The sequence below is a fragment of the Hypanus sabinus genome, chromosome 3 (genome assembly GCF_030144855.1).
Source record: "Hypanus sabinus isolate sHypSab1 chromosome 3, sHypSab1.hap1, whole genome shotgun sequence".
In the NCBI taxonomy this organism is placed as follows: Eukaryota; Metazoa; Chordata; class Chondrichthyes; order Myliobatiformes; family Dasyatidae; genus Hypanus; species Hypanus sabinus.
The window spans coordinates 37,927,704-37,946,151 of NC_082708.1; the positions used below are offsets into that span (position 1 = coordinate 37,927,704).

The 18,448-nt window shown below is 38.3% G+C and overlaps 1 protein-coding gene across 3 annotated transcripts in view; it reads right to left on the reverse strand.

Moving 5' to 3' along the window:
- Positions 1-18,448, reverse strand: part of LOC132391211 (protein furry homolog) — a 260,162-nt gene that overhangs the window by 152,990 nt on the left and 88,724 nt on the right. For all 3 annotated transcript variants that reach the window (XM_059964113.1, XM_059964112.1, XM_059964114.1), the window contains exons 3-11: positions 15,270-15,323; positions 8,723-8,862; positions 7,856-7,946; positions 6,719-6,798; positions 6,550-6,630; positions 5,154-5,322; positions 3,374-3,466; positions 3,192-3,290; positions 554-655 (exon numbers count right to left, since the gene is read on the reverse strand). In XM_059964113.1, coding sequence (XP_059820096.1) covers positions 554-655; positions 3,192-3,290; positions 3,374-3,466; positions 5,154-5,322; positions 6,550-6,630; positions 6,719-6,798; positions 7,856-7,946; positions 8,723-8,862; positions 15,270-15,323 — 909 coding nt within the window. The remainder of the gene's footprint in view (positions 1-553; positions 656-3,191; positions 3,291-3,373; positions 3,467-5,153; positions 5,323-6,549; positions 6,631-6,718; positions 6,799-7,855; positions 7,947-8,722; positions 8,863-15,269; positions 15,324-18,448) is intronic.

An 18,448-nucleotide genomic window follows, 5' to 3' on the forward strand; every position in this document is an offset into this window, starting at 1 on the left:
CAATTATACATTATCTGATAAAATTACATGCAACACAGTAAAAACATTGAGCTTCAGGACTAAAGAAACACATATATAGGTGGGTCTAGAAACCTGGAAATTAAACCAATCTGAATAACCAAGGCAAACTGAGGCATCTCATCTTCCTCTGAGACTCCATACTCTTAGTAACCACTATAATAATCAAATACCAGTTGCAGTTGTTAGGCAAACACCTAGAAGTTGCACCAAGGTTAGTTAAATGCAAATAGGATTCCAGGTCCCTGTGGAAATAGGCAACTGCAGAGTTTATAAACTACAGTACATTACATATACAGTACTTTAGTATTTTGTAATGAAGTTAGTGCATGTGGCCAAAACGATATTGTTCTAGTCTTGTCTATAACAGGGCCATGATTTCCGTTGTTCAATTTGTTCAGAATTGCACTGACTCTTCATTATAAGTGCATGAGACTTAATGGCCACACATTACAAAGGAAGTGTAAAAAAATTCTATCCTTACAATCACTACATGAACACATTCAAGATAATTGTTTAGAACCATTTTACTAACTTTGAGATTGGACAAACAGTTGTTCAGGAAGATATGCCATCGAATAAGAAAGAATTGCTTCTGGCTGACACAGAGAAGGCAAGTGACCAAAGGGAACAGTGCCTATGGAATAAACAAATAAAACATGAGACATCATTTTATGTGTGTGTTTAATTTGGGGGGGGGAGAGAGAGGGGAGAGAGAGAGGGGGAGAGAGGGAGGAGAGAGGGGGGAGGGGTGAGAGGGAGGGGGAGGGGGCAGAGAGAGGGTGGAGAGAGAGGGGGGAGAGGAGGTGAGGGAGGGAGAATACACTTTTCATAATCTGAGAATTTAGTTTCTCCAAAATGTTTTCTAACAGGGACTCATAAAAGACAATGTGCTTTTGGTTGGTTAATCTAGCAGGGTGACAGAAATTGCTAGATAAAAATACTCAGCTGACAGCTTCCAGTGGACCAAAAAATGCAAAAATTTGACCATCATGAAAGACCATCAGCCTATAACTTCCTCCCTCTTCTCCCACCTACTTATTCTGGTGACTGTCCCCATCTTTTCCAGTCCTGATGAGGGGTCTCATCCGAAACATTGACTGTTTATTCCCCTCTGTAGATGCTTCCTGACTTGCTGAGTTCCTCTACCATTTTGTGTACAATTACTGCTCAACCTAGTGTTTAATCTCTGCTTATATTTTCGATTTCTGGCAAAGCATTTGACTTTTCCTATTTCTTGTCAGATTTTGGCCATGGCTAGGTTGATCAATTCTCTGTAATTAGACAGTTAGTCTGGGTTCCTGGATTATGGGAAGGACAGGTGTTACAGTTCCTGCAGTCCCCATGCAAGTGCAGCTGTCCTTTAATTTGTACTTCCAAGTAAAGCAGTGACTCACTGACACATCATCCATTCTAGCATATTGCATTCATCCTTCACTATGTCATTGCCTCTATATTGGACAAATTAAATATAGATTAGGTGCCACCTAAAGGAAGACTCAGATCTTCTTGTTACCTGCTACTTTAATTCTTTATCCTGCTCCCACTCTATCCATCGTTCTATAGCACGCAGCACTGTTATAACAACGCCCAAATCAAGATTAAGGAACAGTGCCTCAGTTTCCATCTCAGCATGCCACAACCTTCTAGACTAGCTAACAAATTTGACAAAAACTCAATTTTTAAAATTTATACTCTCTGTATCAGAACTGACTACTTCTCTTCATAAACACAAGAGATCCTGCAGATGCTGGTAATCCAGAGAAACACAACGTAAGCTGTTGGAGGAACTCAGCAGATCAAACAGCGTCTATGAAATGAATGAACTGTTGATATTTGGAGCTAAGACCCTTCATCAGGACTTCTTTTTTTCTCTCTCCATTGGTGTAGCACGTCCTACAGCTCTGCATTTCACAATCTCATGCTTCTTTCTTTGCATGCACTTACTTGTTTTTTTTTCTTTTTTTTCCTCTCTCTCTCTGATCACCACAGATAATTCCCACGCTAACTGTAACTTTACCCAATCACTTTTTCACTTACGTCCCACCCATCCCTCTCTTCATAGTTGCTGTACTTTAAAACTAACTTGTCTTCTCTCTTGTAAAATTGCTGCCAGTTTCAGAGTAACGACAGCAAATATTGGAGGTTTAGGTGTCAAAATCTGAAAGAAGATAAATTCAGTTTGCAGTGACAGGTCTCTCATGCTTATCACTTAATAATGCAGGGAATGTGGTGAGCATAGTCATTTCATTTAACTTTTGTTTTGTAACATTATATTGTTTTGTTACATTATATTGTTTTGTTTATTTTAATTCACCTGAAATCATTACAAATTATTACAATGTTAGCAAAAGCAAAACCCTTCAGCACGTACTTTACATTACACATATTCTTCAAGATAATGGACACTTCGGTGTTTCTTTTTCATGTTACGAGATCCTTGAGATACTCTAATATCCCATACATTCCAGATAACAGAGATAAGATTAAAACTCTCAAACTCTAAAACTATCGACAGTGTTCTTGTTAGCAGGCAGGTGTAACAGGTTCTTCAGACAACAAAGGCATGTTGACCTTTAATATACATAATTTAGAACTATTACAATTTTGTTACAATTGTATAGGATTTTGGTGAGGCCACACTGGACTACCACATACAGTTTTAGTCCTAAAAAAGGATACAGTAGCATGGAGATGGTCCATTAGAAATTCATTATGTTAAGTCCTTCGGCTATTTCCTGAATTCTTTGGAGTTCAGAACAATTATGGAAATCCTATTGTAACATACAAGTTCTAAGGGTAGATGTTCTTACTTGTGAGAGAGACTCAAATGAGGTGACACAGTTTCAAGAAAAGGAGACCATCAGTTAAAACTGTAAATTTACAATGTTCTTCTCAAGAGGATAGTGAATCTCTGAAAAGTTTTGTAAGTACTTAAGTAAATTTTTGAAAGATCAATGCTTTGAGGTCTCTAGGGATCTGGCACAGAACAAAAGTTGAGGCCTGGGTAGATTGGCTGTGATCATATTGAATGACACGGTAGGTCTGAGAGATTGGGTGGCCTACTCCTGTTCCTACTTTCTTATGCTCTTGTGTAACAGCAATCTATTACCAAGTTCCTAAAGGATAAATATTTGAACATTCTGTATCAATATAAACAGGTGTATACATACCAGAGAATGCTTTTTCCGTGCTGACAATTCCAATGTTGTGTCATAGAGGCTCTCCACAAAGTTTCGAAGACAAGGTACATTTACTTCATTTTTAACGGTCTTAAAAAACATGAAAAATAATGTAATTTACATGATGTACAACTCATTTAGCATTTATTATACAAGTGATTTATGATACTCACTGCAGCTACTGGAAATAATATTTCCACAAAAAGCCCAGCCAGTGCATGCCTAATATCTTTGTCCTTAACTTCCAAAAAATACTGTGCACATTCCTAAGGAAAGAAACAAAATTAAAAATAAGAGTACTGTTGCTTAACCAAATAAATCACAGATTTGTTTGTTAGTAGTTTGACATTTTTTAACTTTAACTGCAAAACTATATAAACCAGAAAATAAGAAAAGCAAAACTTAAGAGATTTAGGTCCTGTATCTAAGATTTTTTCTGCTGGTTAACTAAATATGCTGGGCCCAACTTTTTGCATCAAATCCAATCTCTCCAAAACATAGAAAACTGGCCACAAATACACAAAAATCTGTACATGCTAAAACAGTACATCGGCTGGAATTTCTATGCAAGGTTCACTCGCCACATCGTTCTATTCTGACTGCTGGGAAAAGAAATCTCCGCATAGCAGCAGTGGGAAAATAGTAGAAAAATATGCCAAGGCAAGAAAAAAAGTACAGGAGGGGAACACTACTCTTTTCAGTATACCTAGGCCCTTTGTCATATAACAAACTAGCCAATAGGCTCCTGTGTCTCTCAGAAACTTACAGGTTTATTTGTCAGTTGTAATAAAAATCATTGATTACCCCAAATAACTCCAATTCTCATTGCTACTGATCAAAACATGTACTCCACAATCTAAGATATTATTATCCGCATGACAGATGCTGAAGAATCATCTGCCACGTTCAAGTGAATCACCTCTGGAAGTGGTCAGGAAAATTTCCTTTTGTTTGCTCATCAACCCAGTGAAGATGCACAGAAATAAAACTACTAGGGCTCATACCTTTAATGGAAGCTATTGACATCTGCTTAAAATAAATATGAGAGGCTATTTCCTTAAAACGCCTAGCTTGTATTTTAATAATTATTAGTCAATAGTAACAAGGGGTGAAATAACAATGGTTTTCCTCATGGTGAAATTAACCCACTATGAACTGCTAACAAGGTTTTACGGCTTGCCTGATTTACCTTTCCATCCCATTGCCTGGATGTTTTTCTTCAAACATGCATTTTGGAATTGAAAGTGATTTATTATTGTCATATGTACTGAGATAAAGTGAAAAACGTCTTGCATACTGTTCATAATGGCATTGAGGAAAACCAAAGTAAAATAACAATGCAGAATAAACTGACAGCTGCAGAGGAAGTGCAGAGTAGGTAGACAATAAAGTGCAAGATCACAATGAGGTAGATTGTGAGGTCAAGGCCCATCTTATCACACCAGAGAACCATTTAATAGTTTTACAACAGTGGGGTAGAGCCTGGCTTTCCAGCATTTGTATCTTTTTGTGATGTAGTACTGCTTTTAATCTCAAACTATGATCTCAAGTCTGGCCTACAGTTTTGCCTGTTATGGTGAATGTCTGTTATAGGAGAGGAGAACATTCAATTTATTTCACAAGTTCTTTCAGATAGCACCTCCAAATCACATGTAAAAAGCCTGGACAAATGCATGTTAGTTCTTTCCTACTATTTGAGCACAAGATTCTCCAGAAACTCTTCTGCCTGAATCCCAAAATGTTGCCCACCAGCCAAAATATATGCTCATGATATATCATTGAGGTTAAAAAATTGACTTGTCCTGCCAATTAATTGCTTATTGCAGTTACACAATGGAATTAGAGTTCCACTCCTCCCTCTTTGATGGTATTATATATTATTTTACATATATTACTAAAATATGACTGCATATTTAATACAGACAAACCAGCTTCAATATCTAAGTTAATTACCTGCATAAATTGAAAAGAGGCTTCAAAGTCTTCCACAGGGTACATCTTAATTCGAAAGAATTTCATGCCCATTATAAGGCTAATACTGCTTTGAACTACATGTGGGCTCTGTTCTTTCTGACGTAGTTCTTTAAGTTCCGACATAAATTTCTTTTTCACAGCTGGAAACCTACAAGGTGACGTACATTATTAATTTTCTGTTTTGCAATGGAAGGTACAGATTATAGGAATACTTCATAAACCTACCTGCAGCTCAGGCTGATTTAATTGTAATCATTACGTCAAATTAAAATCAGACCACAATACCATGATTCAAAAGGATCAAATGACGAAATTAGTTTCTAGAACTCACACTAATTTATGGTTGAGGCTTTAAAATGCTGGTGAAAAGTATAAAAATTATTAATTGTACTGAAATAAACTGAGATAATCTGAAATGATTACTGAAATGAGATAATGTACTGAAATGAGATAATCTGATCAATACATAAATGTCGAAAAAGCAGCAGCGGGCTATCTGGCCCTTTGAGCTTCTCCAATTCAATACAATCATGACCCACCCTCTATCTCAATCATATTCTAAATCTCTCAACATATCCTGTGAATATACTATATGTCTAGTAGTCCATTGCCTTAGTTATATTCATCAGCTTCCATGATAAATAATTCTACAAGGATATCGTCCTCTAAATTGAAAAACTTCTCTCATCTCAGTCTTAAATGTCTAATCTCATATCCTAAAACTATGACCTCTGGTCAACAACTTCAAGTTCCTGACCCCTGTCAGAACTTTATATATTTTAATAACATCTATTTTAATGCTTCTAAGGCAGTTCAGATAGGCCGAATTTGTCTACTGAATATGCTGAACTCCCCAATGACAAGTATTCAGCACGTTTCCGTCAATGATGCAAACAAAATTGAACATATTAATACAGGTACAGTCTTGCCAAAGCGTTGCATAATTGTACTGTTATTCTTCTCCTATACTTAAAACCTCCTGCAATGAAGAAAAAAAATATCCCTTGCCATCCAATTTTCATCAAGCAGCTGTCATATTCTACTGGAAATTGTTGGCCAGCTAAATGGCAGGACTCCAGTAAGGAGAGGCAGATAAACTTCGTTAGATCTCTGATCCCATGCTAGATTGGCAGCTGCTCCTCCCATGTGCCAAATGAGAACTAAAATTAGCTTTGGTTTCTATACTGCACCTCCAGTAGAGACAGACTAGTAGTAGAGTGATAGCAAGCTCTGAAGAAAGGTTTATAATCAAATTTGGAGAGGGCATTGCAGTTACTTTGCTCTAATATTCTTGATAACACATGTGAATAATATTTTTCCAAGAATGGTGTAATCAAAATGTATCATTCACTATAAAAAGTAATGCTGCACTCACTTTGATTGTGCCAGAACACCAATTACTTCTGCATATAAATCAGCTATTATATGCATATTTCCAGTGTTAGGACCGAGGTAACTAAATAAATAAGAGAATAATTTAAGGTCAACAAGAAACATATTTTAAAATGAGAATTAAATTAATGATGGAAATGCATGCATTTTACCCCTCTTTATATTTAAAGTGCTTGAATGCTAAATTAATAACTTCATGGACCAGGTTGTCTGGTACAGGATGAAGTGAAATCTGAAAGAGAAAAGAAATGCAGTTTAATTTAGTTAAACAGAACACAATGTAATGCTTTTCCACTTATCTACTTCCAGCCTGGAAAACTGTTAATTTGCAAGACAAATTGGGCATAACTCCTTTAATTCTCTTTAAAGTTTTAAGTTTAATTTTTTGGAAGGTCTTGAAATGAAAACTCAGCCCTTCAAATGAAAGCCACTGGAAAACTGTTTAAATATGTAAATTAGTTTTCTACAGAGGTTTTGGGATTCATAGTTTTTCTTATTATAAATTGCAGAAATTCCCTTTTGGGCTTAGCTACACCAAATGCTGAGCAGCTTATTCATGGCCTTACAAAAAGGGTGATTTTTTTCCCTCTCTTCACAGTGCTGGTTCAGTAAGAGAACTTCTGATCTTCCAGAATGCCACTAAAATTAACTGAAATTTCCTGACCAACTGGCAACATATCCTGCCTCTGAGATCAGCTTCTCCCAAATGATCTGTTACAGCTCAAAAGCTCTTCAAAAACCTGAGGAGACAAGTCCCTATTTGGGACATACAACTTCTCAATTGAGTTAAATGGTAGCAAATATTTGGTATGGGTCTTGCAAATGTGACTTTCCTGAGAAGCAATTTCTATGCAGCCTGCACTTCATCAAGACTATCCTCAGTGAGCCCAGTGGCTGAATTTCAGGCTACAAATGGTTTATATGCTCTATCTAGTTCACACTTTGTTGATGCAAGTCAAAATTTCTATGGTTGATATTATTCCAATCACTGTCACATACGTTTTGCTATGGGAATTCTCTTCCTACATGCAAAAGAGTTTTTCTAGTTTCTGTAATCCAATGCTGAAACACAGTATTCAAAGGAATTAAGTAACTGGATAATAATGAATTAGGTAAGCATAACGCTTTTGAATTACAACTTCAACGACTGTAACAAAATCAGAGTCATTTTAAGGAAGGCAATTTATAGTTAACATGTAAATTTTGGATGTAACCCATATTGGAAAGTAAGGCAATTCTAGACACGTGAACAGATAAAATACAGCACAAAATAGGAAATTGTCGCTTACTTGTTTTAAAACATCAATTAATACTAAAGAAAAAATAAAATCAATTGCTAGATCCCTTCTCTCCAGGAGATAATCCCTTTGTTGTTCATCTCTGAAACGACAAAAGTTAGAACCATTTTGTGATTAAATGAATTATCTAATAACACCGTCGTCAACGCATATTGATTTATTAAAGGTATTAAAGATTCAAATCTGCCTGTTCAGATGGACATCAAGTACATCATGGTACTATTTAAATCAGGAATGGAGTTTTACAAGGAGTTTTTTTTTGTACAATACCAATAACACCAAATCAGATTAAATAAATTAAATGTCATTATTTCCTGAGGGGGAATTTATTATGTGAATTAGCATAAAATTAATATACATAGCAGCAGAGACATACTTTGAAAGTAATTAACACAATGCTTGAACCACTTTTTGATACTTTAAGAATGCAAATATGGAGCAGTTGGAAAACACCTGCTCTATATCCAAGGTGAGAAGACTTTATCTTTTCCTGAGACTACTGGAGAAGGTACAGTGCATATAGCCATTGCAGGTTTTCTCGAAGTGCAACATTCGTACACTATACGAGAAACCCTGATAACACCATTCTGAAGTTAGTGATCTTTATGAGTTCCATTAAAAAAAATCAGAGTGACAAATAATGGTGTTTCAATGCAATTAAAGAGTAGCCAAGGCACTTCCTGTCTACATAGTTTTATCCTCAAATGCGTGACACTGACCTTCCTTTCAAATCGGTAACTTTGATTCAGTAAACAATCCAAACATTTTATGACTAAGTTCCTAAACAAGAAATAGGAGAATGAACACCATAAGACAACCTGAGTGAATACAAATATCATCAAAATAAAGCTAAATTACCCTTTTGATTTTGTGCTTGTCCTGGGTCGATACTCATGGGACTCATCTTCCATGCCATTTTGTCTTTTATACCAGTCAAACAATGTTCGTAGAACAGAAGGAAGACAGTATTCTGCAAGTGAACTCATTGAACTGATCAACTAGGAGAGAAAAGTATAACAGATTAAAGATTATACACTGTTAAATACCTTAATAGCTTTGCACAAAATAAATTACATTTAGATCAAAGTCAATTACACCTGGGCTCACTAATCTACATCAAGTCTTAATACAATGCATCAAATTTTGAATTCACATATTACATCCGTTATATCCTACAACTCTTTTCAGTTAAGATCATTTTTGAAATTTACTTTAATTATTGTAGTTTGAGCTATCTTTCCTACTATTGCTTTAAGTTGCTAGGTGTCAAATATTCTTTGATAAACTGGCTTAGCAGGAAGGGTGGACCCTACAAGAGTTTCATGCTTATAACAGGAAGGGAGGAGAGTCTAGGCAGTCTGTGAATTACAAGCCCTATTCACATTAGCTTTTAAGCCAGTGGCAATATAAATCCCAATTTTGTGTTATGGTTGGAGCAGATTTAATATATGTGCAAATATAGTCTTATTGCAATGAAAGCTCATTTTCTTTCATTATAAATATAATTCACACAGTTGGTAGCTATCACTTCAGTGTACTCATGTGTCTGGTTATTTTGACTTTGGAATTGCAGCATGAAAATACACTTGTCTGTTCAAATGAAACACTGTGCTATTTTTACTGGCACACACTAACATAAATAAACTGACCAAGGTTTGCTTCTTGACAGTTAACTACACATAAGATTTATAGTTTTAAATCAAAGATTTTACTATACTACTAGACTCAAATGGATAAAACAGCCATTTGGATTTTAATGTAATAGTAGTCTGATACAGATTTTTAAAATTGTCATTCCAAAAATATTCTGTGTATTTTAAAACTGAATAATAAATTATATTAGCAGTTAATACTTGTTGATGATTGCTCCTAGAATGCACGATTATTTTAGTATTTGGTTTTAGTTTTTGCTTTAGTTTTAATACATCTAGTTATAAAATTACATTTTAAAAGCAACCTTCTGTTTGACAGAAAACTATTCTACCATTGGACATTTTAAGTTTGACCAATAATCTTCCATTGACAACATCGCGGAAAAAGGAAAATGTTTTATTTTATTTAACATTTTGAACTATTTGTTACTTTTCAACACATTTTATATTAAATTTTCCTGTTATAATAATATTTCAGTATTTTTATTTGATTAATTACTTAAATCCTTTTCAATAGTCCCTATGTTAGTTATTTAAATCCTTTTCAGTAGTTCTCTGATAGAGATAACTAATGACTGTCGAAGACTGTTCGGTCATTGTGCAAACGTGGCTTCATGTCTACTGGCAGCTTGGGGCCTGAACTGCCTCTCTAGATGCCTGCCAGGAGGGTCAGTTTGTCCAGCCCACTACATCCATAAAATGTGAGTGTTGGTAGATGGGAATTACTTGGTGTTATTTGATTATATATTTGGCTCCTGTATTGTACTTCAGCCATTATCAGTTCTACCTTTTTGCTTCCCCATGCTTTTCTATCATAATACTTTTCTTTTTTGTCCCTTTGCCAGATCTTCCCTTTTAGCATTTTATTACTCAAATTCAGACCCAATCAATAACTTATAACCTAAAAGGCTTAAATCCCCTTCTGTAATCATGCATGATTTCCAAACAGTCAAAAAGTTATTTAGCATGGAAACAGGCTCTCTGGCCAACTCATCTATGCTGACAAGTTATCTTCCTGAGCTTGTCCCATTTCCTTGCACTTGGCCCATATTTCTTCACACTTTTCCTATCTGTGAACCTGCCCAAATATATTTTAAATATTGTAATTGTACCCACCTCTACCACTTCTTCTGACATCTCATTTCATATACCAATAACACACTGTGTGAAAAACTTGCCTCTCAAGTATCCATTATCCAGGTTAAAATTAAACCTTATGCCCTCTATCTTTATACTCCCCTCCTCTCCAACTGTGGTCCCACTAACATTAAATACAGACATAACGTAACATCCATACTCTTGTACTCAGTGGCCCATCTGAGGAAGGCAAGCATGCCATATGCTTTCTAGACCAGCTTTGTCTACCTGTGTTGCCACTTTCAGGGACTATATACTTGTACCCCTAGGCCTCTCTGTCCTACAACACTCGATTGAGCCCTGTCATTTACTGTGAAAGTCCTACTCTAGCTTAACTTCTCAACGTACATTACTTCAGACTTGTCTGTTAAATTCCATCTGCATACCTTTTTCCACTTGATCTAGATCTGATTATTACCTTAGACAACCTTCTTCACTGTCCACCTGATTTTCCAGCCATCTGCAAGGTTACCAATCATGCGTTTTACATTCTTCTTCAAATTGGTAATATATAGAACAAACAGCAGAAGACCCAGCACCAATCCCTATGGTACACCACTGGTCTCAGTCCTTCAATCTTAAAATAATCCATCACTACAACTTTTGAATTCCTTCCATCAAGCCAATTTTGTATCCAATTTACTAGCTCACAGTGGCTCATTTAGTAAACACAAATGAGAAGTATTCAGTTAAGTCCTTGCTCATCTCCTGTGGCTCCACACATAGATAATCACACTCATCCTTAATGGGATCTATTCTTTCCCAGATTTTCTCTTCTGTTAATATACTTGAATAATCTCTTAGGATTTCCCATTACATTATCTGCCAAGAATATCTCAAGTCCGCTGTTTGCCCCCGTTTCTCTCAAGTGCACTCCAATATCAAATGCGATCAAAATTGCTTGCACCAATTGAGAACTTTACCTTCTGGAAAAATCCTACCATTTTCCATAATTAATTTTAAACTAACAGAGTTATGATTACTGTTCCCAAAATGCTTTCCCACTACCATTTCTGTCATTTGCTCAGTCTCTATTCCTAAAGGAGGTTGAGTGTTGTCCCCTCTGATATAAGGAATAGGGAGAAAACCATGAGATTGAAGCCACATAAATCACTAATGATATTTTTGATGGGCTATATAGTAGACAGTACTTTCTTGTGAAAGGGCTTCCGGAATAGCAAGGTGTTTTCAGCTGTGAGGCTAATCTCTGTTAAAGCCTTGCTGTAAATGCAATAATCCATTAATTACAAATAATAAAGATCTTGTTTGTGATGAAATAGTTACTCTGGAGGAAATACAGAGTGCAGGCAACTTATTCATCCTGCTGAAAGAGTCCAAGAAGGTAGCTGCAATTATTTATGTGTTGTTTGAAGAAAAAACCTCCCTAGTCTCGCTTAACAAATTCTGCCCCATCTAATGCCTTAGCACACTGGCAGTCCCAGTCAACATTTGAGAAGTTCTTTAAAGGTTCATCATGACCACCTTTGTTATCTCTTTAACCTCTTCCCATCTCTTACTATCAGCCTTTATACTTAAGCAGATTTGCGGTGAATTAAACACTTCAGTCTCACTTTCCTTCCAATTCACCTCGTCCACAACTGTCCCTTTGACTCAATCAGTAGATCAGCAAGTTACCAACACTCTATTTCCTCCAGAGTGCCCATTTTCTCAGAAACAACATCTTTGCTATTTGTAACCTGTGGATTATTGCATAATCAAAACTTGCCTCACAGGTGGCAACACATATGAAGCTTTAAACTGAGGCCTTATCTGTTCTCTCAGGTAGACTTTAAACACTGCAAAGAATTATTTGGAGAAGAACAGGGTTTCATCTTCAAACCTAGATTAGTATGCTGCAGTTGTTACCGACTTCATGAAAACCTGTGTGGATGAGAGTGTGCCCACAAATATTTACTGTACATTCCAGGAGGTACATTGTCTGCTGAAGGTTAGATCTATGACATTCAAGTCTGGCAACCCAGGCCTGTACCAGAAAACCAGGTATGATTTGCAGAGGGTTATTTCAAGGGCAAAGATACAATTTCGAACGAGGTTGGAGGCTATATTGGATGCACGGCAACTCTGGCAGGGTCTGCAAGACACTACTTCCTACAAAGCAAAACCCAGTAGTATGAATGGCAGCGATGCTTCACTACCAGATGAACTCAACGCCTTCTATGCACACTTTGAAAGGGAGAACTCAACTACAGCTGTAAAGATCCCTGCTGCACCTGATTACCCTGTGATCTCCATCTCAGAGGCCGATGTTAGACTGTCTTTAAAGAGAGATTGGTGGTAACATATCCTCCTCGCTGACAATCAACACTGGTGCACCTCAGGGGTATGTGCTTAGCCCACTGCTCTACTCTCTATATACACATGACTGTGTGGCTAGGCACAGCTCAAATACCATCTATAAATTTGCTGATGTTACAACCATTGTCGGTAGAATCTCAGGTGGTGACGAGAGGGTGTATAGGAGTGAAATATGCCAACTAGTGGAGTGGTGCCACAGCAACAAACTGGCTCTCAACGTCAGTAAGACGAAAGAGCTAATTGTGGACTTCAGGAAGGGCAAGATAAAGGAACACATACCAATCCTCAGAGGGATCAGAAGTGGAGAGAGTGAGTAGTTTCAAGTTCCTGGGTGTCAAGATCTCCGAGGATCTAACCTGGTCCCAACATATCGATGCAGTTATAAAGGAGGCAAGACGGTGGCTGTACTTCATTAGGAGTTTGAAGAGATTTGACATGTTAACAAATACACTCGAAAACTTCTATAGCTGTACTATGGAGAGCATTCTGACAGGCTGCATCACTGTCTAGTATGGAGGGGCTACTGCAAAGGACCGAAAGAAGCTGCAGAAGGTTGTAAATCTAGTCAGTTCCCTCTTGGGTACTAGCCTACAAAGTACCCAGGACATCTTTAGGGAGCGGTGTCTCAGTAAGGAAGCATCCATTATTAAGGACTTCCAGCACCCAGGACATGCCCTGTACTCACTGCTACCATCAGGCAGGAGGTACAGAAGTCTGAAGGCACACACTCAGCGATTCAGGAACAGCTTCTTCCCTTCTGCCATCTGATTTCTAAATGGACACTGAATCTTCGGGCACTACTTCACTTTTGAAAAAAATATACAGTGTTTCTGTTTTTGCACATTAAAAAATCTATTCAATATACATAATTGATTTACTTTTTATTATTTTTTATTTAATTCATTATTATTATTTTCTCTGCTAGATTATGTATTGCATTGAACTGCTGCTGTTAAGTTAACAAATTTCATGTCACATGCCGGTAATAATAAACCTGATTCTGATTCTGAGTAATTTCTTCTATAACATAGAAGTACAGTAGTTAGTGCGATGCTATTACAGCTCAGGGTGTCAGAGTTCAGAATTCAATTCTGGCATCCTCTGTAAAAAGTATGTAGTTCTTCCCACATGTGTGAGTATTTGCTCTGGGTGCCCTGGTTTCCTCCCACACTCTAAAGATGTAATGATTAGTAAGTTAATTGGCTATTGTAAATTGCCCTGTGATTAGGCTAGGGTGAAATTGGTGTATTGCTAGGCATCGCAGCTCAGGTGGGCCGAACGGGCTGATTCTATGCTGTATCTCTAAACAGAAATGTAAATCAATTTTCCTGATTCTGCTACCACTCATCTAACCTGTGGTAATTCACTGCAACAGAGAAGCCTGCTTTAAGGGTGTGGAATAAAACAGGAGCATATGTGGAAACACATGCATCACAGGAAAATGTGCAAACTCCACACAGACTGCACCAGAGATCAAGATTGCTGGAGATGTGAGACAAAGCCTGGTGTTCTGGTCAACATTTACCTCTCCAACATTTCCTAAAGAGATTATCTAACCACCATTACACTGTTGCATGTTGGAGCTTACTGTGGAAATTTGTCTGCTGAGTTTCCTATATTACAACACTGACATAATAATTACTTTATTAACAGTAAAGCACTATACGACCTTCAGAAAGGAACGTTAAAGGCACCACATAAAATATTATGCGAAGTGGGTAGAATATTCTAGAATAAATGAAAGATGATGTACTTATTTCTCACTTTTGGTTATGTTTCCTCTGATTAACATCTCATGTTGCCCTACTCGCCTCTTTAAACATTTGTTTAAAATTCAGAGAAGATTCGACAAGATTGCTTAGTGTGACTGGAAATTCTAGACTTTGGACCATGATCTCATGGTAGTTGAATAAGTACTCATGAGGAGAAATTTCTTCCTTGTGTGTATTTTTAATGTTCAGAATGCTCTATTTCAGAGAGTCAAGACCAGAAATGGTAGATTATTGTATCCTAAGGGAATCAAGGAGTATGGAGATAGAGCAGGAAAATTAAAGTCAGGTCAATGATCAATTATGATGGAGCAAGTTACTGGGGCCAAACTGAAACACAAGGAATGTTGCCCATTTCCTTCCATAGGTGCCACCTGACCGAGGTCCTCCAGCATTTGTGTGTTGATCCAGATTCCAGGATCTGAAGTCTCTTGTGTCTTAATGACACATTTATTAGTTTTTAAACAATAGAGAAACTCCCTTAATAAAACCCATTACTTGAACATTTATCAATAATTTTGTTTTACTTACCTGATCGAACTGTGGATCTTCTCCCCTTTGTAAGGATTTTGTCAATGGCTTCTCCTATAATAGAATACATTATAAGTGTCACTACAAATGGACTAACAATAATTAAGACAGCAGATGAAATATTTATATGTACTTCCTTTTAACTTGCAACAATAAAATATTCAAAACTATTAATGAATTTTGTAAACAAAATCAGCATTGTTTTAAATAGTATCTGTCAATTTTAAAAAGATCAAATACTACTTAAAAGTGCATTTCAGTTGCATTAATTGTTTTTTTTAAAAACCATCCTATTTTCAGGATGTGCAGAATATGGTGATTTATGATCATCATTGATGATCATATCCTAAACACAGATGACCATAAAGGTGGCTCAGCATTACCATAGACAAGAAGCACAAAGAAAAGGTCTAGATAGCATGCCAGTGCCAAAATCTAAATAACTATAGTGCTGGATCTGAGCTGAACTTTAGACAAACACACTATTTTCTCACACTCTTGCTGAAGTATCACTTACCCACAGCAAGACCATAATTAGGATTTTTGCACAGTTATAGAGCATGGAAGGAAACATTTGTCACTCTCTCTCATGTTAGTCCTGTGCAGGAACAAGACAGTTTGAGCTGCCCTGTATCTTCCTCTGCATCAGTGGTTATGCTAAACTAATGAAGTTTTCCATGCATTAGTGATTCCATAATTCAACAGCATTCGATATAAAGAAGTTCCTTCTAGTGTGCTCCTCTATTACTTGGACACAATTTTAATTTGATGATTCTTAAATCATCCATTTCCCAACCTGAGAAAATGGCTTTGCTCTGTGTACATGGAAAAGGCAGAATGAAAATCATGTTCCTGTGTTTCATTGGCAACATTGATTCTACAGTCAACTTCAATCAGAAATAATGACTGATGCATTGACTGATGCAAATTGACTTGTGGATCTTACAATACCAGCTGATTACTGTTTCTGCTTCCCCCATATACTGTTTCTCTAATGGTCCTCAGCAAGATTAAGGAACTGATAATAGACCAAGCATCCTCTGGTCTTTGGCCTCTACTCCATTTGTTTTAGTCCAATCATTTTCACCCTTGATTTCTCTTAGCTTTATATTATATTATATTATATTAGCTTTGAAAACACTTAATGCTCCAATAAACAACACACACAAAATGCTGGTAGAACACAGCAGGCTAGGCAGCATCTATAGGGAGAAGCGCTGTCGACGTTTCGGGCCGAGACCCTTTGTCAGGACTAACTGAAAGGAAAGATAGTAAGAGATTTGTAAGTAGTTGGGGGGAGGGAGAAAAGCAAAATGATAGGAGAAGACTGGAGGGGGTGGGATGAAGCCAAGAGCTGGAAAGGTGATTGGCGAGTGATACAGAGCTGGAGAAGGGAAAGGATCATGGGACGGGAGGCCTCAGGAGAAAGAAAGCGGAGGGCGAGGGGAGCACCAGAGGGAGATGGAGAACAGGCAAACAACTAAGTATGTCAGGGATGGGGTAAGAAGGGGAGGAGGGGCATTGACGGAAGTTAGAGAAGTCAATGTTCATGCCATCAGGTTGGAGGCTACCCAGCCAGTATGTAAGGTGTTGTTCCTCCTACCTGAGTGTGGCTTCATCTTGACATTAGAGGAGGCCATGGATAGACTTATCAGAATGGGAATGGGACGTGTAATTAAAATGTGTGGCTACTGGGAGATCCTGCTTTTTCTGGCGGACAGAGCGTAGGTGTTCCGCGAAATGGTCTCCCAGTCTGCGTCGGGTCTCACCAATATATAAAAGGCCACACCGGGAGCACCGGACGCAGTATATGACACCAGCCAACTCACAGGTGAAGTGTCGCCTCACCTGGAAGGACTGTCTGGGGCCCTGAATGGTGGTGAGAAAGGAAGTGTTAGGGCAGGTGTAGCACTTGTTCCGTTTACAAGGATAAGTGCCAGGAGGGAGATCGGTGGGAAGGGATGGTGGGGGGGGGGAACGAGTGGACAAGGGTCGCGTAGGGAGCAATCCCTGCAAAAAGCAGAAAGGGGGGAAGGGAAAAATGTGTTTGGTAGTGGGATCCCGTTGGAGGTGGCGGAAGTTACGGAGAATTATATGTCGGACCTGGAGGCTGGTGGAGTGGTAGGTAAGGACAAGGGGAACCCTATCTCGATTGGGGTGGTGGGTGGATGGGGTGAGGGCAGATGTGCGGGAAATGGGAGAGATGCATTTGAGAGCAGAGTTGATGGTGGATGAAGGGAAGCCCCTTTGCTTAAAAAAGGAAGAATCTCCTTCGTCCTGGAAAGAAAAGCCTCATCCTGAGAGCAGATGCGGCAGAGATGGAGGAATTGTGAGAAGGGGATAGCCTTTTTGCAAGAGACAGGGTGGGAAGAGGAATAGTCCAGGTAGCTGTGAGAGTCTGTAGGCTTATAGTAGATAACAGTAGATAGGCCGTCTCCAGAAATGGAGACAGAAAGGTCAAGAAAGGGGAGGGAGGTGTCAGAAATGGACCAGGTAAATTTGAGGGCAGGGTGAAAGTTGGAGGTAAAGTTAATGAAGTTGACGAGCTCAGCATGTGTGCAGGAGGCAGCGCCAATGAAGTCGTCGATGTAGCAAAGGAAAAGAGGGGAATGGATACCGGTATAGCCTTGGAACATGGACTGTTCCACAAAACCAACAAAAAGGCAGGCATAACTGGAACCCATACGGGTGCCCATGGCTACACCCTTGGTTTGGAGGAAGTGGGAGGAGCCAAAGGAGAAATTATTGAGAGTAAGAACTAATTCCGCTAGACGGAGGAGAGTGGTGGTAGAGGGGAATTGGTTAGGTCTGGATTCCAAAGAAAACCGAAGAGCTTTGAGACCATCTTGGTGGGGGATGGAGGCATATAGGGACTGGACGTCCATGGTGAAAATAAGATGGAGGGGGCCAGGGAACTTAAAATCATTGAAAAAGTTCAAAGCATGAGAAGTGTCACAAACATAGGTGGGAAGAGATTGAACAAGGGGGGATAAGACAGTGTCAAGGTATGCAGAAATGAGTTCAGTGGGGCAGAAGCAAGCTGAGACAATAGGTCTACCTGGACAGGCAGGTTCGTGGATCTTGGGTAGGAGGTAGAAACGGGAAGTGCGGGGTGTAGGAACTATGAGGGTTGTGGCAGTGGATGGGAGACCCCCAGAGCTAACAAGGTTGGTGATGGT